This window comes from Saimiri boliviensis, chromosome 16 (genome assembly GCF_048565385.1).
Source record: "Saimiri boliviensis isolate mSaiBol1 chromosome 16, mSaiBol1.pri, whole genome shotgun sequence".
Taxonomy (NCBI): Eukaryota; Metazoa; Chordata; class Mammalia; order Primates; family Cebidae; genus Saimiri; species Saimiri boliviensis.
This window is the reverse complement of record NC_133464.1, coordinates 1,268,235-1,293,259: the sequence shown is the minus strand read 5'-3', so window position 1 is coordinate 1,293,259 and position 25,025 is coordinate 1,268,235. Positions and strand designations below refer to the sequence as shown.

The 25,025-nt window shown below is 55.7% G+C and overlaps 1 protein-coding gene across 21 annotated transcripts in view; it reads left to right on the top strand.

Annotated features, from left to right (window-relative positions):
- The window catches only part of MCF2L (MCF.2 cell line derived transforming sequence like), a 208,262-nt gene that overhangs the window by 165,054 nt on the left and 18,183 nt on the right, over window positions 1-25,025 (top strand). For all 21 annotated transcript variants that reach the window (XM_039473180.2, XM_039473179.2, XM_039473182.2 and 18 more), the window contains 11 exons: window positions 7,158-7,277; window positions 9,885-10,001; window positions 10,549-10,698; window positions 11,586-11,710; window positions 13,555-13,669; window positions 19,104-19,223; window positions 19,656-19,847; window positions 20,551-20,742; window positions 21,620-21,779; window positions 22,709-22,779; window positions 23,006-23,079. In XM_039473180.2, the coding sequence (XP_039329114.2) occupies window positions 7,158-7,277; window positions 9,885-10,001; window positions 10,549-10,698; window positions 11,586-11,710; window positions 13,555-13,669; window positions 19,104-19,223; window positions 19,656-19,847; window positions 20,551-20,742; window positions 21,620-21,779; window positions 22,709-22,779; window positions 23,006-23,079 (1,436 nt within the window). The remainder of the gene's footprint in view (window positions 1-7,157; window positions 7,278-9,884; window positions 10,002-10,548; window positions 10,699-11,585; window positions 11,711-13,554; window positions 13,670-19,103; window positions 19,224-19,655; window positions 19,848-20,550; window positions 20,743-21,619; window positions 21,780-22,708; window positions 22,780-23,005; window positions 23,080-25,025) is intronic.

The window sequence follows — 25,025 nt, the reverse complement described above, 5'->3', positions numbered from 1 at the left end:
AACCTTGGTGACTGGGGAACCCAGCTCTTCCCTCTGTGGCTGAGCTTCCTCAGGACAGGACCGCTGTGCACAGCAAGCACCTGCTCAGTGGGCACAGCCCCGGCGACCAGGACCTGCTGGGCATCTCCTCCACGCCAGCTGCTGTGGCCCATGCATTCCAGCACACCCAGCACGTCCATCAACCCCAGACCACAGGTGGAGGAGCTGGGGTGGGGCGGCTCTGGGGCCGGCCTGAGCCTTCCTGTCTCTGAAGCCCGAGCTCTCTCCCTGCTCCAGGGGTCCCAGGGCCGCGGTGTGGGCAGTGCCGGTTCATGCAGAGTATTGTGGAGGAGGCAGCCCGTGAGGCTTCCAGCAAGAGAGATCTCAGCAGGTGCGGCCCCTTGACCGTAAGACATGAATCCATGACAGTGAGGACATCCATTTAAGTGACTATCCCTCATCCGAAGGGTCGTTCCTCCGACCTCGAGGATTTAACGACCTTGAGCATCTCTAGCAGGGGTGGGAGATCCAGAGGCCCCAGCCCGTCCTCTGGTGTGTTTCCTGGAACGTGGAATCCAGGCGTCTAGTAATGTCACGTCAGCACCGGTCACTCTGTTCTCTCTCGAAAGACCTCGGAGTTACACGGTGAATAAAAGGTCGTCTTAGTCCAGGTCTGCTGCGTGTGTGTGAGTATCTGGAACCGGGCCCTTGACAAGAAAGGGAAGTCATGTCTTACAGTTGTCAGGTCTTACAGTTGAGGGGCCGCAGCTGCTGCGAGCTTGCTGGTGGGTCCCGAGGCGGTAGGGGGCCTTGCCTGGCAGGGACAGTGAGCCCGATCAGGGCTGCCTTCCGCTGCTTATAAAGCCACCAGGCCCCCGCCCACCCCCAGGACAGCCCATGAAGCCCTGAACCCATGAATGGATTAATCCACTCACGGGGGGGTGGCCGCCCTGACCCAGTCGCCACCACCTCTCAGTGCACCACAAGTTTCGAGGTTTCATATGGATGAACATTCCATCCACAGCAAATGTATATTTCAGAATTGCTGAAATAATCGATTTTAAATGCTCTCAGCACAGAAAAATACTGAGTGGCGAGGTGATGGATCAGTTAATTGGCCTGATGTAATCATCCCACCCAGGACACCTACAGCAAAACGTCACTGCGTCCATGAGAGTAGATTCAATCATGATCCGTCAGGTAAACGCAGAAACAGTTGTTTTAAAAAGATGAACAGAGAAAAAGAAAGAGCTCTGGGACCCAGGCTCAGTCAGGAGCTTTTTCTCACAGAGAAGAGGAAGGAGCCTGGGGATCCCTGAGACCAGGGGCCTCGCGAGGCTCCGTGGGAGGGGCCGTGGACCCCATAGGCCACGCGGACTTCCCGACAGACAAACCGAGAACCAGGCCGTGCGGCGAGGGGCGGGGCTGCTCACCGAGGCTTCTCCAGCGCTGCTCCTCACTCCCCTTGATGCCTGGAGCGAGAGTCTTTGCCTGATTTATTTGGTGCAGCTCAGAGCGCATGGCGCGGAGGCAGAGCCCCTGCATTCGGGTGGCTGAGGGTTTGAGTTAAGGTTGGATTGGGAGGGAGGGAAGATGTGGCTGCTCCACACGTGGACGAAAAGAGGCGTGAGCTGCAGCAGCCCCGTGTCCTTTTCCCCCAAATTCCAGTTTAGAAATATTTCCGACCTACAGAAAACTGGGGAGGGCCTCACGGTGAGCACCGACATCTCTGTTCCTTAGTTGTGGTCGTTACCAAAGTGCCCATTTGTGCGTGTGTGTGTGTACAGAGATAACACACACAGATACACATAGACACAGACGTATACACACCACACAGACACACATATCACACACACCCAGAGACACACACACACATCATATACATAGACACACATGTACACACATTATACAGAGACACATGTTACAGACACACGATCACATAGACACACACACAGGCACAGACATGTACATTTGACACAGATACACAGAGACATCACACACACACATCACATAAACACACACACAGACATGTACACATATCTCGCAGATACATATATCACACACACCCAGAGATACACACAAACTGACACATCACGTAGACACAGACACACACACTCATACGTACAGATACATCACATAAACACACAGTATACAGACACACATCACAGACACAGACATGTGCACACATCACGCAGACACACATATATACGCATGTACACGCACATCACATAAACACAGACACACACACACACAGAGACACACACACACCTTTTGCTGGTGAGAGCCGGCCCCGCCATCGTGTCTGTTCATCCTGGATTGCTGTCATGGGTGTCTCCCAAGAACAGCCTCCCCACTGCGTAACCACAGGAAGGTCAGCATCGTGGCAACACAGCCCTCGGATCAACCACATGTGGGGATCTCTCAGCGTGCCCCCGTCACGTCCTGTGGAAACCCAGGCCCACTGAAGGGCGATGCCCGCGCCAGCTGTCAGCCCTTCTCGGCAGTCTCTAGTCCACCCAGGTGTTCGGTTTCGTTTTGCTTTCTCTCCTTTGTGAGATTGAGATTTGCGAAGGGTTGAAGCCAGTTGCTTTGTGCATATCCTTTCATCTGGTTTCCATGTAATTAGGTTCCTCGTGGTCCTTTCGGGCGGGAATCCTGGTGGTTGAGCTTCTGGGGCAGCCCGTGGAGGCCCAGGAGGCCCAGGATGTGTCTGGTGATTGGGAAGGTCCCTTGTGCTCACAGGGCCAGGGAGGCTTCCGGATCCCCCCTGGAGAAGGTGCCTCTCCTCTGGGTAATCAGTGAGTCACGTGTGGTCTGTGTGTGTCTCTGTGTGTATGTGTGTCTGTGTGATGTGTTTGTAGGTTTATGAACATGTGTATGTGTGTATATGTATATGTGATCCTCGGGATGGGGTGAAGGTCCCGTGGCTGAGGTGTCCACTGACTGTTTCTACCTGAATGGGAGGTGTGGCGGTGGTGGCCGCAGGGCTGTGTTTTCAAGGGGAGCGGTAGGTGCCTGGCGCCTGCATCCACACCTGCCTGGGAGCCGCCTCCGTCTCTTACTCCACCACCTCCAGTGCTCTTCCCTCTACTGTCTGTCTCTGCAGGGTGAGGTTTTGCACTGACTGTGTACAGGAACACATACACATTACACACACACAGACACGCAGATACACAGAGACACAGACATGGACACACATGTCAGACATACAGAGGCACACATCACACAGACACACACGTCACACAGACACACAATCACATAGACACACAGACATGTACACACATCACACAGACACACATATCACACACACACACAGAGACATCCACGCCCCTTCAGGGTGCTGGTCCTTAGGGAGCTGGTTAACAGTGTGGCCAGAAAAACAACTGAATACTCCTCAGCTCTCGACGTGAGCTCTGAGTTCAGTGGCTCCGGATCCGTGAGATGCGAGCAGCGCTGGGTAGACCCTTGGCAGGACTTTGCTGGGATCTGCTGGGAAGCTGGTGGGGAGGTCCCGGCGGGCGGCTTGAACTGTGGGCTGAGTGTGAGAGAGATGGCGAGTTCCCGCCCATCAGTCAATCAGCAGACTGTCCCATTTTCATGGCAGTCCCCACCCAAATGTCGTTCGAGTCCAGTCTCAGGATCCTGGGTGTACGCCTGTTCTCCAGGTGTGGTTCCTGTGAAATTCATGGAGATTACTGTACATTCTCGAGTGGGAGTGCAATTGATGTGTGTGCCGATTCCCCCTGTATTTTCTCCCAGGCTTTCTAAGAGGAACGTTTGCAAGCAGACCAGTCCCCAAACGGCCATGCTGGGGTTTCGGATTGGTTTTAGAAGCCATGTCCTCAGGCACATGGCAGCGGCCATCCTGAGCGCTCGCGTCCGGACACGGGCGGGAACAGTGTCCATGCTCACTGCGTCCCTCACCCGGTCAGCATCTCTGACTCAGCCTCTGAAGTTTCTTCATCTGTGAACACTGAGACACAAACTTTCAAATGCGTATTTTTATATAAACTTGTGTTTGCTTTTTGGCTGCTGTCAGACAAGTGTAACTGGTGAGTTTTCAGCTGCTCTGAAATAAGTAATGTCAAGCTGGATAGATGTGGCTTTGAGTGGACCGCAAGGAAGGTTATTCGAATTTCGGGAGGGTTTTTCAAACAGCGTTCCCCGAAGTACCCAGTTATCAGAGTTCCCAGCATGTCCTGTTGGCTTTAGCCGCGCTGGTATATATACACAGTGATTATGTTGTGAGTCACTAAGAATGTTAACTCAGAAACCAGTGAGCTTTTTCTACCTCCAGATTACAATGCTGTGGTCATCACATATATCTGTTACTAAATTCATCCAGGTCAGCCCAGAAAATGAGGAATATTCTTTTCATATTAGATAGAAACCTATTATAATCTTATGATTACTTTATTGTTAAGTAATTTACAAAAAGACTTGACAGCCCCATCCCAAATTCTTCACCCAGTTACCATTTATACTTACCCCTTCTTGTAAAATGAAGTTTTTATTTTAGACCTTTCCCCAGCTTTTAATACAAATGGTCGACTCCAATTCAGAGAAAATTTAATTTACTGTTATTTATATTCAGAGTATGTGTTTGTGCACATCATTAGCACCTTCTCGCTCAGCTAGGATCTTGCAATTATTCTATCTCATATAATGACCCAACAGCTTAAAAAACAAAAAGACTAAAACTGAGCCAGGGAAGAGGGATTGCGGCAGAGCTGGAGAGCCTCTAGGGACCAGCGGCCTTGCTGCCGAGGTACGCTTCGCTCCCAGAGGCTTTAGGGGCACACTGAGCTGAACCTGCTGGCGACGCAGACACCTGCCCCCTACACACCCGGCTTCATCTTCGCACTTCAGGCTCTCAGCCTGTCCTAAAAGATCCAGGTGATAAAAATAACAGCAAAATTTAGAAGAGCATAACTCATTGCGCCTCCAGAAAAAGACTGGTTTTCCTTAAGTAGCAATGGCTGATTCCAGTGGCGGTGAGGGATTTTCAGCCCTCTTGTTGCTGAGAGACACAGAACCTGCCCGGGGCGTCCCACCTTTCAGGGCCTTGCTTCTCCAAGAACTGCCCAGGTGTCTCGTCCACCAGGAACACACTCCCCGCAGACGCTCAGCTCATGACTCCCTGCTTGTAATTTGGCCTGTCTGTCACAGCATCCACCCACGCGCGCTCCTGCCACAGGTCAGGCCGTGGCCTTAGTCCACGTCCAGTTGTCGTGTGAGACGCTGGGGCAGAGGGTTCAGATGCAGGCCTCTCCAGAGCACTTCCCTGAGACCCGTGGGTGGAGGGGATGGGTGTGGAGGGCTGTGGAGACAGGAGGGTCCCCGGTAGCCATCAGCCTCCCCTCCCCATCCCCTCAGCAGAAGACACCCACAGAGCACCTGCCAAGTGTACTGGCCACTGAGGGCCATGGTCCCTGCCCTCCCCACACAATGCAAATGAGGCAGAGGTCTCCATGGGAGGGGCTCTGTGGGAAAGGCATGCAATGTCCACCCAGTGACAGGACAGTGTCCACTCACCCTGGACGGGGAGGGCGGCCGCCCAGCGACTGAGCCCTTACCTTATGCACATGGGGCAGAAGCACGTCTCTGGTTTTGATTCCTGCAGGGCAGTGAGGTGAACTGAAATGCAGCTCGTGGTGGATGTGTGGGTGCTGAGCACAGGCTTCTCAGGGTCTTGCTGCTGGGATCCCACAACTGTGGAAAGACGTTGTGTAATCCTGGTTGGGGTCCCAGCCGCCTGTGTTGTAATCCCAGAGCTGGGTTGGAGCTTGGGGCGCGTGATCTAGAATTCCCGCCTGAGACCATGCTGTCAGCAGCAGAGATGAGCCGGGGGCACCCAGCCTTGGCCCAGCCCCCACGGGCCCCCTGACTTCACACCCTCCCCCAGCTTCGTGACCTCAGGGCTCTCCTATGGCCCTCACCAGGCCAGCCTGGACCTTCCAGTGTGGGCAGCGCCCAGCCAGGACCTCTTGGCCAGTCAGCCACTCATCAGTCCTTGTGCTACGTTCATTTCCGCTTTAGGGCAATGCCACCCTTTTCTGTATGTCACACTTTAGGTGCATTTAACCTAGTTATCCAGAAATCAAACTCAGTTGCTGCACAGTTTCCTTTTGGTGACAGGGTCTCTCTGGGTTTCAGCATCTGGACAGAACTTGGCGTTGAGAGCAGCTGTCGCTGCACATCTGTCATGGTGGCTTTTGAGCACGTCCTCTGCGCGAGCACCCATGAATGCCACGCACGCCTGGGTCCGTCTCATCTTGGGGAGGGCGTGCCGCTGTCCCCACTTTCCAGATGGCGAAGTCGAGACACAGAAGGGGAGTGGCCTGCCCAAGGTCTCCCGCCTTGTAATAGGCAGAGCCGGCTTCCAAATAAGTTCATATACTTGTGTGGAAGGGCACGCGTGCACACCAGGACGCAAGATCATCTTTATTTTTGTAGTGACACACGTATGTGTCCATGTTGCTTTTCTTAAATTTGAAAAGTGTCTTGGTTTCCTGGGGCCATGGTAACAAGTAACCAGAGACTGGCTGCTGGGCACAGAAGCACACTCCCCCCGCCCCGGAGATGGGGTCTGAACTCAGGTGTGGCCTGGGCGGGCTCGTCCCGAGGCTGCGGGGAGCATCTGTCCACCTCAGGCCTCTGCAGCTTCTGTCCTGGCTGGGTCCCTGGGCCTCCTGGGTGTGAAAGCACCGCCCTGACCTCTGCCAGCATCTTCTCTGGGTGTGCTCCATGAGACAAGGGGTCAGGGCCCACCCTAGGACCTTGTTTTAGCTTGGGTACCTCTGTAGAGTCTCCAGCCAAGGTCACATTCTGAGGCACCAAGAGCTAGGCTTCAGCATCACCATTTGGGGGGACACAGCTCGGCCCCTAACAGCTATCGTCAGCTTTTGACCTTCACATTTGTAGGCAGCATAAATGCTGCAGATGGCAGCATAAATGCTGCAGAAAAGCAGATGGCTTTTCTTCTTTTCTTTTAAAAACGGGTGATGCCTCTCACAGAGGCTGGCATCTCTACTGTGTTTATCTGAGCATAAACATGCCACGGTGAGGACGCCCCGCCTGCGAGCTGTGCCTCCCGGTCAGCCCGGGGCGTGGGCGCCGCGCTCGGGGGCCGTCCGCAGGGCGAGCTGCAGGCTCTCGTCTCCCGCCCTCTCTCGCAGGCGTCTTTCCCGGCAAACCTGCAGCTCGTCCTTGTCCTTCGCCCAACGGGATTTTTCCAAAGGACTCTCTCCGACATCGCGTTCAAATTCAATAGAGATGACTTTAAGATGAAGGTGCCGGTAAGTGTCCCTGCCCCCATCCTGAGGGAGCAGAGTGGAGCTCACCGCCCTCCAGCCCCATCTGTGGTCATCAGCACCCTCGAGGAGCTGACTTCGCGGCCACGCGGTCAACTGAACCCCGCGGGACTGGCAGGACGTTGTGCTTCCTCAACACTGTCAGGAGCGACGCAATCCTTTCTTCCTCCGCTCCTGCCCCCGGCCCCCGCCCCGCCCACCTCAGATGGGCCACGGTGTGGGCCTCCCACCAGGACACGGGTCACACAACATTTGTGCACCCAGGAAAGCTGCAGAACTCTGGACCCCGAGGGCTGAAAGTCCCCCCAGCCCACCTGTGAGGAATGCAGCCCAGACCCTGCCTGCGCCCTGGGGATGGGAGAAGGGCTGGGGAGGGGGCTGTAAGCGTCCCTGGACCGGGGAGGGAGCCCCACTGCTGGCAGGGATGGGCCGAACTTGTCCTGGAGCAGCCAACAGGGTGACCCCAGCCCCGTTGCCACCACCTTAGCCAGGCACAGGGCATCATCTCCCAACACTGCCCACTGAGAAAGTACCTTCAGCCTTGATCCACTGTCCTTTAAAGAACAAAGGCTCCACAAAGCCCGAGCTGTGCCAGCCCCCCTGAGAGCCCTGGTCAACTGCTTTGGGGAGCTCATGTCTTCTCTGCCACAAAGAGAACAGGGACATACGGGCCAGCACCAGGAGTCCCCTATGACACCAGCCAGATCCTGATGGAAATCAGGGAATCTGGGGTGCGGGTCGCTAGCTGTGAAGCTACTCCCTGTGCCCTGGGGATCAGGTGGCACCAGCCCTCCATCCCCACTCTTACTGCACGCTACAGCCTCCCCGCCACATGAGCAAGAGCTCTGTGCACGCCCCGCCATCAGGAAGCTCTCTGCACGCCCCGCCATCGGGAAGGTCTCTGCACGCCCCGCCATCAGGAAACTCTGTGCACGCCCCGCCATGGGGAAGCTCTGTGCACGCCCCGCCATGGGGAAGCTCTGTGCACACCCCGCCATCGGGAAGCTCTGTGCACACCCCGCCATCGGGAAGCTCTGTGCACACCCCGCCATCGGGAAGGTCTCTGCACGCCCCGCCATCGGGAAGCTCTGTGCACACCCCGCCATGGGGAAGCTCTGTGCATACCCCGCCATCGGGAAGGTCTCTGCACGCCCCGCCATCGGGAAGCTCTGTGCACGCCCCATTTTTGTAGCCTTCAAGAACCCTTTGTTTCTGAACGGTCTGTTTTCTAGAGATGACCAGTGACAAAACCGTGCAGAGCAGGGAGTCGTGGGCAGTGGGAGGCTCGTGTCCTGACACCAGGCGAGCCAGGCGTTGCAAGTGCAGCGCAGCACCCTGAGGACAGCACATCTTGTGGTGGCGTGTGCGTATCGTGGCCCTTGTGAGGGAGACGATCCCATGGGCCCAGCCGTTCCCTCCTGTCACTGCACGCTAGCCACGGGCTTCATGACCACACACGTGTCACAGGAGCAAGACCGACCTCCCTGGTCATCATGCCACAGGCTCCCCCACGCAACAGCGCCACCGCGAGGCATCAAAGCGGGCTTCCCAAAAATCATCACCAGCATCTTTAAACACACAGCCCCACTTAGACAATTCTTGACGTCACAGAGCAAAGCGTGTGAAGGATGCCATTGAAACGTGCACGGCCTGCATTTCAGTGCCACGTGCTGAACTCAGCCCTAGAACGGAGACAGCAGGGGAACAGTGGCCTCGGGACCCCTGCCACCGTGGCTGGCTAGGGAGAACAGTGGCCCCCAGAGCCCCTGCCACTGTGGCTGTCTGACAATCACCCGCAGTTGAGAGTCCCCACTCTAGGCTAATACACTAATAATACATGACAGGGTGTCAAACAACCCCTAAGCTAAATCTCGGGAGACCCGTTTTGTGGTCCTGCCTGACAGCTGCAAAGCCAAACCTAGATTTTATCCAAAACCGTGGATGGAGTGACCTCAAAAAAGGCAAGAGAAATGCAGAAAAATGAAGACAAGGCACATGTAGAGACGCGTGTGCAGCCGACACAGCCACGGCTTTCCCGTGTAACCGTAGCCGGGAACCGCAGGCCACGTTCCCCAACTGGCTTCAGTGGGGTCGTATTGATTCCAGCTGGAATCTACAATGACTGCGGGGTGTTTTCGGGAGGAATAGGGACACAAGTGATCATCTTTCCATCAGCGCACTATTCGGAGGTGTTTCTGGGGAGGTGTAAACGCCTACTGCACATGTCATCGGCTGCCACGGGCCACACTCCCGTTGGGTTCTGTGCGCCTCCAGTGGCGCCATTTGCTCCTCACCGTGGCATTTATGAAGGAGGCAGCTGAGACACACAGAGTCGGCAAATGGCCTGCGGGCAAGTGGGACCCACACCCAGGTCCATGCAGGTCCGAAGCCCAGCGCTCCATCCGCACAACCGCCTACAGGGTCCAGACGCCCCCGCCCCCACAGCCACCCACAGCGTCCAGGCCGCCCCATCCCCACAGTGTCCAGGCGGCCGTGTCCCCTCTGTGCTGCTGGGTGCTCTGCTGATAGGGCAGCTCTTTTGGGAGCCAACAATAATCCCAAAGGCCACCGCCCATTCCCTTTCTCCTCCAGGTCATAATGCTGAGCTCCGTACCAGACCTACATGGTTACATTGATAAGTCGCAGCTGACCGAGGACCTGGGTGGGACCCTGGACTACTGCCACTCTCGGTGGCTGTGCCAGCGCACGGTGAGCCACGTCGGGGCCAGGGGTTGGCTGCGACCAGCTCGAGTTCACCCACGAATTGCTGTCGCGTTACAGCACGGCCTTTTCCAAAAACACGTCCATATTAAGAGACGTTTTCTTCCCCAAGAATGAGATGGTCTCAGTGGACCTTCATCATTGTAAAGAAGCGACATGAGCGATAAGTCAGGGAGTGGCTTTCTCTGGGCTTGGAGAAGACCAAAAAGGCTTTGTGCTGTGGTTTTCAGCACTCACTGCTCTCAACAGGAAGAGGCAGCTCAGGCAGGGGGTGACGCAAGGTGGCGGGCGTATTTGCAGAGGGTGCCTGGCAGGGGGCGACTCAAGGTGGTGGGCACATTTGTAAAGGGTGTCTGGTATGTTTCTGAAGAGGCCCGGGAGGGTGGCACGCTGCGGGAGGGTGTTCGCCGTCGTGGCATCGGCCGGTCTCTCCTGATGGGTCCTCGTGGGACAGTTTCCGACGTGTCTGCTTTCCGGACGGCAGGAGGTGGGTGCAATGCGCAAGGCGTGTGATTGTGCTTTCTCTCGCCTCAAGGCCATCGAAAGTTTTGCCCTCATGGTGAAGCAGACGGCTCAGATGCTGCAGTCCTTCGGGACCGAGCTGGCCGAAACGGAGCTGCCCAATGATGTCCAGTCGACAAGCTCAGTGCTGTGTGCACACACACAGAAGAAGGACAAGGCGAAGGTCGGTGGGGGGCTCTGGTCGGAAGCTGCGGGGTTCTTCCGTCCCAGGGTTGGAATCCACAGCATGTGAGACCACGAAGTCAGCAGGCTGGAGGTGCCTTTTGATGGCCATTAGCTAGGCAGCCTCTTGGATGAGAAGGGAATGTGTTCCTTTTTGAAAGGAGCCCTGTCGAATGCCAGCTGCGGTTGCCTCGCACAGGCTGGTGGTGGGTCAGCCATTGGCCCTGGGTGGCGGTGGTGTCAGGAGGGGACCAGGGTGGCTTTACTCTCGGGAGCGCTCTTGGCCGTCTGCATAGGAGCCCCCAAATAGACGTCTCTGTGGCTTCTGAGTGTGACAGAGACAGGATGTCTGCCCCGGTTTCTTCTGCCAATCAGGCGATGAAGCGGTGGTTGGATTTGTGCACGAAGGGCACTCCAGTGCTCACGCGTCCACAGCGCTTGCTGGGACGGACGTATTGTGAGGAGTGTGTGCGCCTGCTCTGTTCTGCCCCCACCGCCCGCACGCTGCTGGCTTTGAAGCAGCAGGACCCAGGCCCATGACCCGCGGGTGCATCCCCAGGACGGTGCTCAGCGGCCACTCCTCCCTGAGAACAGTGTGAGGACCAGGAGCAGGCCCTGTGAGAAAGCCTGGCCTCTGGTGACTTCCACCGTAACCCTCTGCCCCAAGTGACATGTAGCAGCAGCTCTGCCCGGGCACACAGGAGTGAGGGAGTGCCCCACATCAGCCTCCCCTCCCTGCACGACCCCACAGAAGACACTGGGAAGACGTGGGAGGGTGACCCCCTCCTCAGTCCCCGCCCCTCAAGAGCAAGGCCCCGCGAGGTCTCGCCTCTGGCCTGCGCTGCTCGCCTGTCTGGGGCCGGGTGCGAGGCTGCGTTCTCTCTGCAGGAGGACTTGCGGCTGGCACTGAAAGAGGGGCACAGCATCCTGGAGAGCCTCAGGGAGCCACAGGCCGAGGGCCCGGAGCCCGGCGTGAACCAGGACCAGCTCGACAACCAGGCCACTGTGCAGAGGTGAGGCCGGCCGCCTTCCTGCCCTCGCCCTGCCCCGGTCCAGAGCAGGAGCCTCTCAGGCACGTGGCCTCTGTGAAAGAAAGAGCCACAAATGGCAGGCGGCCCTGCAGGCAACCCCACGCCCACCCAGGCCAGCACGTGGCCGGCATCCCAGCCTCCATGTGGACCCGGCTCCTCCTGCTGAGATGCTTTCTCCTGAACCCCACGGAAAGCAGCTGTTATAGGGAGGACGATTTTCTAGAGCAAACGCCCTTCCTCAAGCATGAAGGAGACGTTAGAGCAGGAAGAGACAAGGGAGCGCTTTACACACAGGGGCTTCCACATTCCCAGCGGGGGTTCACAGACAGGGAGAAAGCCTGGGGGACCCCTCGCTGCAGCTCATGTTCCTTACTTCCATGGTAAAAGGTCCTTTGGGCTTCCAGCTTCATAGAGCACAGGGTAGGGCACTTGTGTGGTTGGCATGGTGCCCTAGGGCATCCAGAACTCCGAGAGCCTCCCCCGACCCATCCCCCAGAACTCCCCGAGCCTCATCTCATCTCCCCATACCCCCTAGAAATCCCCCAGACTCATCTCTATCCATCCCCCTAGAACTCCCTGAGCCTCCCCTCCCCCATCCCATCCCCCCCAGAACTCCCCAAGCCTCCCCTCCCCCATCCCATTCCCCCTCAGAATGCCCCAAGCCCCCTCCCCAGTCCAGTCCTCCCCAGAACTCCCCGAGCCTTCCCTGCCCCATCCTCAAGGGTGGGTGTTATCAGCCCCACCTCCTGGCTGAAGAACAGGCCCCACACAGCTGGACAGAGGTTTGTCCGGCAGAGCTGTGCTGGGTGCACCCCGGCCTGGACTGAGCTGGTCCTTTTGACTCTCAGCTGCCTTTGACTCCCACGCAGCATGACCCACACTGAGCTGCCTTCTGTGCCAGAGACATGGTAGAGGCCCCACGGACACCAGGCGTATCCTTGAGGGGCTCCTCATAGATGGGGTGCTGTGACCCACCAGGCGGAGGTTGCAGCCCAGCCCATGAGGGTGGGCCAGCCCTGGTACGTGTTGGGCACCTTGTCAGCTTCCCAGAGACTCCGTTTCCCCATCTGTAAAGTAAAGCTGATTCATGCACACTCCTGGAGGTGGGCGGGGGGCTGACTGGGTGATGCAGGTCGGTGCCAGCTTCCCCCTGACATTTAGGGACAGCTCTTTACCCTGGACCACAGTTGTAACTAATCGCCCCAAACCTTGGCCTTCTTGGCCTTTTAAAAATGAACAAACTCAGGCCAGGCACAGTGGCTCACGCCTGTCATCCCAGCACTTTTGGAGGCCAAGGCGGGCAGATCACTTGAGCGCACGAGTTCGAGACTAGCCTGGGCCACATGGTGAAATTCTGTCTCTACGAAAAGTACAAAAATCAGTCAGGCATGGTGGTGCACAGCTGGAGCCCCAGCTACTCGGGAAGCAGAGGTTGCAGGGAGCCAAGATTGCACCACTGCACTCCAGCCCAGGTGACGGGGCCAGACCCTGTCTCAAAACATAAAGAAAACTTTTTTACATTTTTTTAAAAATTAAAATGAACACACTCAGTGGCTCGGCCCAGCTGCGGGGACATAGAGGGAGAGAAGCAGGCAGGAAAGCCCGCAGCCCATGACGCTGTCTGCGGGGCCGCCTCCCATCCTGATGGTCCTGGGTGCCTGCGCCCGCAGATTACGGGTTTGAGTGCAGGGGTGAGCGGCGGCCAGATCTCAGGAAGGCCGGCCTGGGTTGGAGATGAGCCCGCGGGTCACTCGAACTCCCAGTATGCTCCACGTTGTGTGGGGCTCCCTGGGCCACGCAGACTATTGACTCCCCCTCTTTCCCAGGCTCCTGGACCAGCTGAATGAAACCGAGGCTGCCTTCGATGAGTTCTGGGCAAAGCATCAGCAGAAGCTGGAGCAGTGCCTGCAACTCCGGCACTTCGAACAGGGCTTCCGGGAGGTGAGTGGCCCTGGCAGAGCTGGCAGTCGCCCTGAGGCCCATGGGGCCTCCTGTGCCCATGCCCTGGTCCCAGTGCCGGGAGCTGAGCCGAGCTACCTGGCTGACTTTGGCTTAATGCGGAAAAATCTCCACTCACCACGTGGAGCCTGTGAAATCATGTTGGGCTGAGCCTTGAAATGCACAACTGATGACTGGCCATTGTATTGTATAGAAAGGTGATTGAGGGGCCGGGCGCGGTGGCCCAAACCTATAATCCCAACACTTTGGGAGGCCGAGGCAGGCGAATCACGAGGTCAAGAGATTGAGACCATCCTGGCCAACATGGTGAAACCCTGTCTCTACTAAAAATACAAAAATGTCCTGGGCATGGTGGCATGCACCTGTAATCCCAGCTACTTGGGAGGCTGAGACAGGAGAATTGCTTGAACCTGGGAGGTGCAGGTTGCAGTGAGCTGAGATTGTGCCATTGCACTCCAGCCTGGGTGACCCAGCAAGAGTCCATCTCAAAAAAAAAGAAAAGAAAGAAAGGTGATTGGACATCAGCTCACTGGGATGCACTTCCACCTGCATTATTCTTAAATTAGCCAGGAAGCCCTTGCTCTCCCTCCATAGTCATTCGCACGCTCTTTTATTCAGCATGCCTGTATGATGTGCCTGCTGCATGCCAGACTGTGAGGTGGCACCACAGTCGTGAGGTGCCATCAACAGCCAGTGCAGTGAGACCCAGACCTCTCCCTCCTACAGCCCCTCAGGGACCCACCCACGTTCGTCCCAGCCCACCCTACCTCAGCCCCTGGCAACCGCTCATCTGTTCCCATGGCTGTGCTTTTGCCATTTTGTGATATAAATGAATCACACAGAATGTCCCTCCGGGGACTGGCTTTGCTTGCTCAGCACAGCTCTCTGCAGACCCCCAGGTGCTGGTGGTTCATTCACTGTGTTCCCAGTGTGGACAGACCACAGTTCCTTTTCATTCACCTGTTGAAGGGTATCTGGGTTGTTTCGAGGTTTGAGTATTACAGATAAGGCTGTTACAAACATCCACATACTGATGTTGATGTAAATGTCAAGTTTTCATTTCTCTGATTTAAATGCCCAGAATGTAATTGCAGGGTTAAATAGTAGTTTCATGTTTAGTTTTTTTAAAGAAAGTGCCAACCTGTTTTCAGAATGGCTCTAACATTTAGCATTCCCACCAGCGGCGATGAGTGGCTAGTTGCTTCCCATTTTCCACAACATGTGACACTGTAGGGACTCTTTACATTACGCTCACATCCTGATGCATGTGCAGTGAAATCCCGCGATGGTTTTCCATTTCATTTCCCCAGTGCTGGTGGTGCCAGACACCTTTCCATGTGCTTATTTGCCATTCACATATCCTCTTTGGTAAAATGTCCTGTTTCTGTTGCCCTCCCCCCCAACCTTTTTTTTTTTTTTTTTGAGACAGAGTCTCGCTCTGTCACCAGGCACCAGGCTGGAGGCTGGAGTGCAATGGCACAATCTCACTCACTGAAACCTCTACCTCCCGGGTTCAAGCAATTCTCCTGCCTCAGCCTCCCGAGTAGCTGGGACTACAGGTGTGTGCCACCATGCCCAGCTAATTTTTCTATTTTTTAGTAGATACGGGGTTTTTACCATGTTGGCCAGGATGGTCTCCATCTCTTGACCTCATGATCCGCCCACCTCGGCCTCCCAAAGTGCTGGGATTATAGATGTGAGCCACCACGCCCGGCCCTTGTTGCCCGTTTTCTAACTGGATTGTTTGGTTTTGTGTTTTCATTTTACTGTTACATTTTGGGAATTCCTTATATACTGCAGATACTAGTTCTCTGTCAGACGTGTGACTTCCAAATATTTTCTCCTGGTCTGTAACTCGTCTTTTCATCCTCTTAACAGGGTTTTCCACGTAACCAAAGCATTTAATTTTGATGAACTCCAGTTTGTCAGTTTCTCCTTTTAAGGATTATACTTTTGGTTCTAGATCCTAAGTATATGCCCCTAAGCTTTTCCCCCCAAATTTCATAGTTTTACATTGAAGTCTACGATCTATTTTGAGCTAATTTCTGTATAAGATATGAGAATTAGACCGTGATTTGTGTTTTACCTCTGGATGTCCAATTGCTGTAGCACCATTTGTTGGAAAGGCTCTTTCTTCTGCTGGGTTTCCTCTCCACCATTGTCAAAACTCTGGGCGCATTTGTGTGGGTCTGTTCTGGAGGTTCTCTCTATTCAGTTCATTTATCTGCATACCTGTTCCTATGTCAGTACCTTGAGGTCTTAATTACCATCACTGTATACTGTCTGGAAATCAAGCATACTCCTTCTTCCCTCTTTGCTCTTCTTTTTCAAAATCATGTCAGCTGCTAGTTTTTTGGCCTCTTCATGCCAATTTTACATTTATCTTGTCTGCATATGTAGAAACAAATTTGCTGGAGTTTTCACAGGAGTTGTGTTAGACCTGTATTTTGGGAAGAATCAATGCCTTTACTGTGTTGAGTCTTCTAGTCAACATTTGTTTCTATTTCTTTCATCAGTGTTGGGTAGTTCTCAGCACACAAGCTCAGCACATGTTTTGTTTCACTTACATTTAAGATTGCATTTTAAGAAGTCATCACAGTATCATATTTTTAATTTTGGTCTTTATGTATTCATTGCTGCATATAGAAATACAATTGATTTTTGTATATTTATCTTGTCTCCTGTGACCTTGCTGAACACACATATTCTAGACAGTGTTTTTAAAGTCCTTGAAATTTTCCATATAGACAATCATGTCAGGTTCAAATAAGGACAGTTTGATTTCTTCCTTATTGAAGATATGCCTTTTATATCCCTCCCCTCCAACCCTCAACATGCTGCCCCACTGCATATTGCACCAGCTAGAGCTTCCACCGTTTGATAAGAGTGACGAGACTGGACATCTCTGCCTTGTCCCCAGTCTTAGGGGGAAAACATTTAGTTTTTCACTATCAGGTGTAATGTTAGTTGTAGGATGTTTGTAGATGCTCAATAAAACTCTCTGGGCCTAGAGATTTCTTTGGGAGACTTTTAAAATTATGAATTCAGTGTCCTTAATATTTACACAACTATTGAAATTATCTATTTCACAGTGAGAGGTGGTAGTGTGTTTTCAGGGCAGTGTGGAAGGTTGTTATCTGGTTCACAGTGAGATGTGGTAGTGTGTTTTCAGGGCAGTGTGGAGGGTTGTTATCTGTTTCACAGTGAGATGTGGTAGTGTGTTTTCAGGCCAGTGTGGAAGGTTGTTATCTGTTTCACAGTGAGATGTGGTAGTGTGTTTTCAGGCCAGTGTGAGGGGTTGTTATCTGTTTCACAGTGAGATGTGGCAGTGTGTTTTCAGGGCAGTGTGGAAGGTTGTTATCTGGTTAACAGTGAGATGTGGTAGTGTGTTTTCAGGCCAGTGTGGAGGGTTGTTATCTGTTTCACAGTGATATGTGGTAGTGTGTTTTCAGGCCAGTGTGGAGGGTTGTTATCTGTTTCACAGTGAGATGTGGTAGTGTGTTTTCAGGGCAGTGTGGAAGGTTGTTATCTGGTTAACAGTGAGATGTGGTAGTGTGTTTTCAGGCCAGTGTGGAGGGTTGTTATCTGTTTCACAGTGAGATGTGGTAGTGTGTTTTCAGGGCAGTGTGAGGGGTTGTTATCTATTGCACTATGAGATGTGGTAGTGCATTTTCAGGGCAGGGTTGGGGGTTGTTGATTCTTTTTTATCTTTTTGATGTCTGCAGGGTCTGTAGTGATATCCCATTTTGCTTTCTGATATTGGCAATTGCATCTTCTTTCTCTGTTTCTTTGTCTGTCTAGATTGAAATGTATTACTCCTTTTCTTTCCAAAGAACCAATTCTTTGTTTCATTAGTTTTATCTGTTGTTTTCTGTTCTCAGTTTTATTGATTTTTAGTCTTACACTTATTATTTCTATGGATTGCTTTTGTGGGAACTTACATTCTTTATGTGAGACAATTCTTCTTATCTAACATACACATTTAATGAGAACATTATAAATTTTCCTCTCATCACTGATTTAGCTGTGTTCCACAAATTTTGATGTACTGTATTTTCTTTCTCATCTAGTTCAATTTTTTTTCAGTTTCTCTTGGAGCTTCCTCTTTGATCCATGAATTATTTAGATGTATGTTGTTTGGCTTCCAAGTGTTCAGAGATTTTCCTGTTGTCTTTCCATTCTTGATTTCAAGTTTGACTCATTGTGATCAGAGAGCATAGTCTATATGATTTAAGTTCTTATTCATGTGTTGAGATTTGTTTTATGGTCCAAGAAGACGGTCTTTCCTGGTATATCTCCCTCATTGAAAAGAATGTGTATTCTGCTATTGTTAGGTGACATTCTGTAAGTATCAGTTAGATCCTGTTGGCTGATGGCATTGTGTTCTTCTAGATCCTAGCTGATTTCTGAGAGTGCTGTGTTAACCGTACTCAGTGGCTGTGGGTAACATGGAGGGAAGTCTCACACATCTGCTGTGCCAGATGCAGGGGGCTCAAGGATGGACAAGAATCCTGCCTTCCTGGCCTTCAACCCCAGGCCATCTGAACGACAGCCCCCCATGGCACTGGGACGTCTGCATACACACCCAGCTCTCAGGATAACTTCCTAACAAAAATTAAAAGCCTTCGTATTTAAAGGAATAAGCGATTATATGTCTTAAAAATCAGGCCAGGCGTGGTGGCTCACGCCTGTAATCCCAGTACTGTGGGAGGCTGAGGCAGGTCGATCACCTGAGGTCAGGAGTTCAATACTAACCTGGCCAACATGGTGAAATCCCATCTCTACTAAAAATGCAAAAATTAGCTGGGGTGTGTTGGCAGGTGCCTGTAATCCCAGCTACTCAGGAGGTGGGGGTTGCCACGAGCTGAGATCGCGCCACTGCACTCAGACTGGGTGGCAAGCAAAACTCCACCGCAAAAAGAAAATTTAAGAATAAAAATAAAAGTCACTTGTAGGACACCCATTGTCTTTCTGCCAACACCAGAAATCGTAGATGCTAGAGGTCAGTAGCAAGCTAGAAGGGACGGAGTTACGGAACTCTCCTGGCCCACGCCTAGGATCCCACAGGAAGGCAACAATCCGGGGTCCACGCTGCTGCGACAATCCAGCACCCGTCCACACTGCTGTCTTTCAGCTCCCAGGGCCTCATCCCTGCGCAGTCTCATCTTCTCATGCTGTTTTCAGGTGTCCCCATGTTGTGGTTGATAAACGGAGGCACACACAGGCCACAGAGAAACAAGTGTCCTCCTGGTGAGGTCACTGATGGGCAGCTCATCCCAGAAGGTCCCATGGTCCCCACTTGATTGGTGGCCACATGGCTTGACTTTGAGTTCCATCATTTCCCTGATCTGGAGGAGGTTCTCTCTGTTCGGGTGACGGAGACGCCCCCCCTGAGATAGACCCTCCTCTGTTCCAGGTCAAAGCCGTCTTGGACACGGTGTCCCAGAAGATAGCGACCTTCACGGACATCGGCAACAGCCTGGCGCACGTCGAGCACCTGCTGAGGGACCTGGCCAGCTTCGAGGAGAGATCCAGCGTAAGGCAGAGTCCCCGCTGGGGCGGCGGGAGGGTGTGGGCAGCATTGTCAAGTGCTGCTCAGGAAGGTGCAGGAATGGGCCTCCCGCCCATGAAGGAGGAGCCCCCATAGCCCTCCTGGGGGATGGCCACAGGGGTGGGGGCCGCCGCCTGTGTACCTCCCCTCCCCCACCCCACCACCGGCACAGGGTCCTGCCCGGCCTCCTCTGGGTCAGGTCCCTGCAGATGGGCAATGCCTTTGCTGGGACCATCACAGCCCCCAGAAGCATCTGCCAGAGACCAGCTCGGGGATTAGGCAGCGTCTCAGTCATCCGAAGCAGTAAACAAAGAAAGCATGACCCACGTGTGGCCCGGGACACATCCCATACAGCCAGGCACCGTCTGCCTCAAACAGAAAGAGGCCTGAGCTGGTCCTCTGGGTGACCGTCCGCAGGTGGCCGTGGAGAGGGCCCGGGCCCTGTCTCTGGACGGCGAGCAGCTCATTGAGAACAAGCACTACGCCGTGGACTGCATCCGCCCCAAGTGCGAGGAGCTCCGGCACCTCTGCGACCAGTTCTCTGCGGAGATCGCGAGGAGGAGGGGCCTGCTCAGCAAGTCGCTGGAGCTGCACCGCCGCCTGGAGACGGTAGGCCCAGCTGGACCCCCCCACCCCTGCTGCGAAACCAGCCTCCTCGCCCACGTCCACCAGCAGCTCACCCGTGTCGTGGGAGGCAGCTCCCTCGCTGGAAAACGTCCTTTCAGCCTTCCGTTCCGTAGGCCTTGTTCTTCTCAGCCTAGCGGGTCTTCTTCTAGAATTCATTGGCCACAGTTTGATTTCTTTTTTTTTTTTTTTTTTTTGGCTCACTGCAACCTCTGCTTCCCCTCTCTCACCTCAGCCTCCCAAGTAACTGGGACCACAGGTGCATGCCACCATGCCCAGCTAATTCTTGTATTTTGTGTGTGTGATAGAAATGGGGTCTCGCTATGTGGCCCAGGCTGGTCTTGAACTCCTGGGCTCAGGTGATCCTCCCGCCTTCGCCTCTCAAAGTGCTGGGATTACAGGCGTGAGCCACCCTTCCTGGCCAAAAATGATGTATTTAAAAGGACCAGAAGCTTATGGCCTGGTTGATTCTGCTGTGCGTTCCCTGTGTCTCTGAGCCCCGTCCTGGGTAATTCACTCGGCCTTGTCCAGCGCTGTGTCCCCTTGGAGTTCCTTAGACAGGCGGCAGGAGCATGAGGACTTGGTGGTCCAGGGCCCGTCAGGAGGGTGCCCCGGCAGCGTAGGCCTGGACAGGGCGCCGCGCCCACCCTCTCATGGCGTCCTGCCCTCGGCAATGCTCTGTTTCCAGTCCATGAAGTGGTGTGATGAAGGGATTTACCTGCTGGCCTCACAACCTGTGGACAAGTGCCAGTCCCAGGATGGCGCAGAGGCCGCCCTCCAAGAAATTGAGAAGTTTTTGGAGACCGGTGCTGAAAATAAGATCCAGGAGCTCAGCGCGATTTACAAGGAATACGACTCCATCCTCAACCAAGACCTCATGGTAACGCTGACGCAGGCTTTTCACCGCAGCTCGGCTGTGCTAAGCAGTGGGGCATGCCTCCGTGGGAAGTTTTAAATAATTATTTAATGAACTACTTTTATTTATTTATTTATTTTTGAGATGGAGTCTCACTTTGTTGCCCAGGCTGGAGTGCAGTGGCGTGATCTCAGCTCACTGCAATCTCCGCCTCCCGGGTTCAAGCGACTCTCCTGCCTCAGCCCCCGCCAAGTAGCTGGAATTACAAGTGCCCACCACCAAGCCCGGCTAATTTTTGTACCTTAGCAGAGATGTGGTTTCACCACATTGGCCAGGCTGTTCTCGAACTCCTGACCTCCGGTGATCCGTCCACCTTGGCCTCCCAAAGTGCTGGGATTACAGGCATGGGCCATAACACCCAGACCATTTAATGAATTGCTCGAAGGTAACGGGCATTTGAGAGAAACATACATTCGGGAGGTTGGACTGAATTTTTCAACACAGAAATTATTACCACGCCAACCGTGCGAGGTGGCCATCCGCCTCCCCCAGAGGACTTTACGGTGTGGGCGTGTCTTTAGGAAGGGCCTGGCCCTGGGACCTGGGGATGCCCTTGAGACCAGGCTCCTCCTGACCCTTCCGCATGCCTGGGGAAGGCCTGGCTCCCTCCCTGGCATGGGGCTGCCCTTTCCAAGGCTGGGGCCCCATCCTGTGGGTAGGCCGCCTCCCCGTCACCGTCCGTAGCAGCCAGGACTTGACGCAGCCACGCAGCACTGACAGACCCCGCCTGGCAGACATTCAAGCGGGGTCGGGCGTGCCCCAGCACATTCTGCGCGTGACCATATGTTTTCAATGATGACGCCAGCGTGTGCGAGGCGCCTCACTGCGCGTGTGGTTTCAGGAGCACGTGCGGAAGGTCTTCCAGAAGCAGGCGAGCATGGAGGAGGTGTTCCACCGCAGGCAGGCCAGCCTGAAGAAGCTGGCGGCCAGGCAGACGCGGCCCGTGCAGCCGGTGGCCCCAAGGCCCGAGGCGCTGGCAAAGTCGCCCTGCCCCTCCCCAGGTCTGTGCGGCCACCCCCTGCCCTGAGTGCCGTGGGACCCTCGGGGGGTCAGTGCCTGGGGCTTGGCACTCCTGAGGCAGTCCCTTACGAAAACGGTCTCTCCACACGTCCTCCCCTCCCACCTCCGGCCAGGTTCGGGGCCTGAGGCCGGTTCCAGCTGCCCCTCGCCCACGTTTGTCAATATAGTTTGTCAGGACCTGGCCACGTGCCTCCTGTAGGCATTGGTGGTGGCTGTTCGTCGCTGAGGCTGGCAGGGTTTGCTGGTCTCCGTGCAGCCCGACTGGCCCAAAACTGGAAACGCGGAGCTCCCGCGGAGGATCCACCTCTGACTCTCCCACTCCAGCCTCCCGGTGGTCGGTCCTTTCCCAGGGCCGTTGCCAACGACCCTCCTCACACACGGCCCAGACCCTGGGCTCCCAGGGCCCTGAAGAGCCACGTCCACGTGCCTCGGGCCGCCTGGAGTGCCTGGTCCCGACCCCGCCCTCTACAGCAAGCTGGGCACTGCACCATTGCCAGACACTTTCCTGTCACCTCCGTGTCTGAGAACGGACCCTCTTCCCGTCCTTGCTGGTTTCTCCCACGAGAACCCACGAGGCGCGCGGCTGGGCACGGCCGCCGCCCCAGCTGTGGGAGAGTCAGCTGTGGATCCCAGGAGCCCAGGCCGGCTCCTGCCTTCCCGAGTGGGGTCCCAGGAAACCTCCTTTTCTCTGCCTGCTGGGGGCTCTCCCAGGCTCCTGTCCCTGTGGGCTGTGGGGACGTGGGATGACTTGAGGAGCAGTGAGAGCCCCGTTCCCCCCGTTCCCGAGCCACCACCCGGGGCCTCAGAGGCCGAGTCCTGCCCTCCTCTCAGGGCCTTTGCCCACCGGGCGCACGTCCCTCTCCAGGGGGTCGGAGGGGCCTTCATGCCCCGCCCCCCTTCTCCCCTGCAGGCGTCCGGCGAGGCTCCGAGAACTCCAGCTCCGAGGGCGCGCTCCGGCGGGGGCCCTACCGGAGGGCCAAGGTGAGGCTGGGCCGCCACACCCCGCCACCCTCGCCCTCCTTCTCCCCGGTTCACCCCGGGCCTGGTTCTCCGAGTGGCCCGCCCTCCAGGCGCTGCCCAGCTGCCCTGCTGCCTCCTGTCCTGGAAACAGCCCTGTCCCCAGATGGGAACCGGGTGGGCTCCAGCCTCGAGTCAGCCCTTGAGGCTCCGTCCCACCCTTCAGACCTGATGCCGTTCCTCTCCCCAGAGTGAGATGAGTGACAGCCGGCAGAGCCGCAGCTCGGCGGGGGAGGAGGAGGAGAGCCTGGCCGTCCTGCGCAGGTGGGTGTGCTGCCCTTCTGGCCTCCCAGGGACCTCCGACCACAGTCCAAACCAGCAGGTGCCACTGGGCACTCGAGTGGACGCCTCACGGAGAGAAGGCTGGAGCAAAAGTCACTGTGGTTTTTACTTTTGAGGCCCTGCTGTGGCTCGGGCATGTGTCTGGTCCCCACCACATGAAGCATACATATGCCACACACACGCCACTGGGGGCGTTCGGGAGGGAAGAAAGGGCGATGGTTGAACGCAGCAGTGACGGGGCGTCTCCACCACCACTGCCATTCACAGGAGGCACCGCTCAAAGCCCCTAGCCAGCGCCAGCCACCGGCTGCTCACGGCTGCATGCGGGAGGTGGTGGTGCCAGGCGCTGGTGTGGGGGCGGCACCATCTCCATCCCGCCTTCTCCCCTGGGATTCCCGGTCCTCAAATTCAGGGAGCATTGTGTGAACAAAAGCAGTTCCCTATCTTGGCCTCCTTCGCCTTTAAGAAAGACCTCACTAGTGCAGTTCCAGGGAACGCAGGCCCAGGGCAAAACAGAAGGAGCCCAAGCCCGGGGGTACACGGGGCTCCCTCCCAGCGGCCCTGGAGGAGCAGGAGGAGGCCACACACCCACCAGGTGCCCGCCACGGGCCCTCCTCATGCTTTACGCTGTCTCCCTTTTTAATATTTGCACTGAAAACGTTTGCAAGAGATGCTTGAAACCAAGTCCCCTCCTTCGATCAACAACACTCCCAAATTAGGAAAGGGGAAAAGGCTCTTCCTGACGCGTTGACAAGCAGGTGTCTGCAGGCAGTGCCAGGGTGACGGCGTCTCTCTGCAGGGTTGGGAGATGGAGCAAAATCGGGAATTAGAGTAAACTGAGCTTGGTGTGAAAGCTGAGTCTGTAACTTCTGGCTTCTGATTGAAGCTGGTGGGACAGGATGAGGAGGAAGAGGGGGTTGCCAAGAAGCATCCAGGCAGGGGAGCGTCCACGGGGAGAAGGGCCCGGGCAGGGGTGCGCCCACGGGGAGGAGGGTCCGGGCAGGGGAGCGTCCACGGGGAGGAGGGTCCGGGCAGGGGAGTGTCCACGGGGAGAAGGGCCCGGGCAGGGGAGCATCCACGGGGAGGAGGGTCCGGGCAGGGGAGTGTCCACGGGGAGGAGGGCCCGGGCAGGGGAGTGTCCACGGGGAGAAGGGCCCGGGCAGGGGAGCGTCCACGGGGAGAAGGGCCCGGGCAGGGGAGTGTCCACGGGGAGAAGGGCCTGGGCAGGGGAGCGCCCACAGGGAGGAGGGTCCGGGCAGGGGAGCGTCCACGGGGAGGAGGGTCCGGGCAGGGGTGCGTCCATGGGGAGGAGGGTCCGGGCAGGGGTGCGTCCATGGGGAGGAGGGTCCGGGCAGGGGTGCGTCCATGGGGAGGAGGGCCCGGGCAGGGGTGCGTCCACGGGGAGGAGGGTCCGGGCAGGGGTGCGTACACAGGGAGAGGCAGAAAGTGCTTGGCCCTGAAATACGGGAGTGGCTCTCAGCCGGCAGTTCCAGGGTTGTGAGAGGGACTCCCAGGCCCCCTCCCTCCCCACCCTGTGCCGAGGCAGGGGCCTCTGGGTGCTGACAGCTGTTTTAGAATGAACCTTGCTGAATAGCCTGGACCCAGGACCAGCCCATCGGCTCGTTTCTGTGCATCACATAAGCAGATGGGGCCCTGGCTGCTGAAAGGTGCTCACGCCGTAACAAACCGGCACAGCCTGGGCACCCTCCCCTTCCAGATCCCATGTGCCAAGTGCAGGGACACCACAGACCACCCCTGCCCACCTGCTGTGTGTCAGAGGGCGTGGGCAGGGGTGGTTCCCTCAATGCCAGAGCTCCGCCCTGGCCACAAGTGCCCACACAGATACAAACCACAAGGAAGGCTCAGGGAGGCCGGGCAGGGGCGCGGTCTTCTTGGCAGAGGAGACTCGGGTGGATCTGAGAAGGATG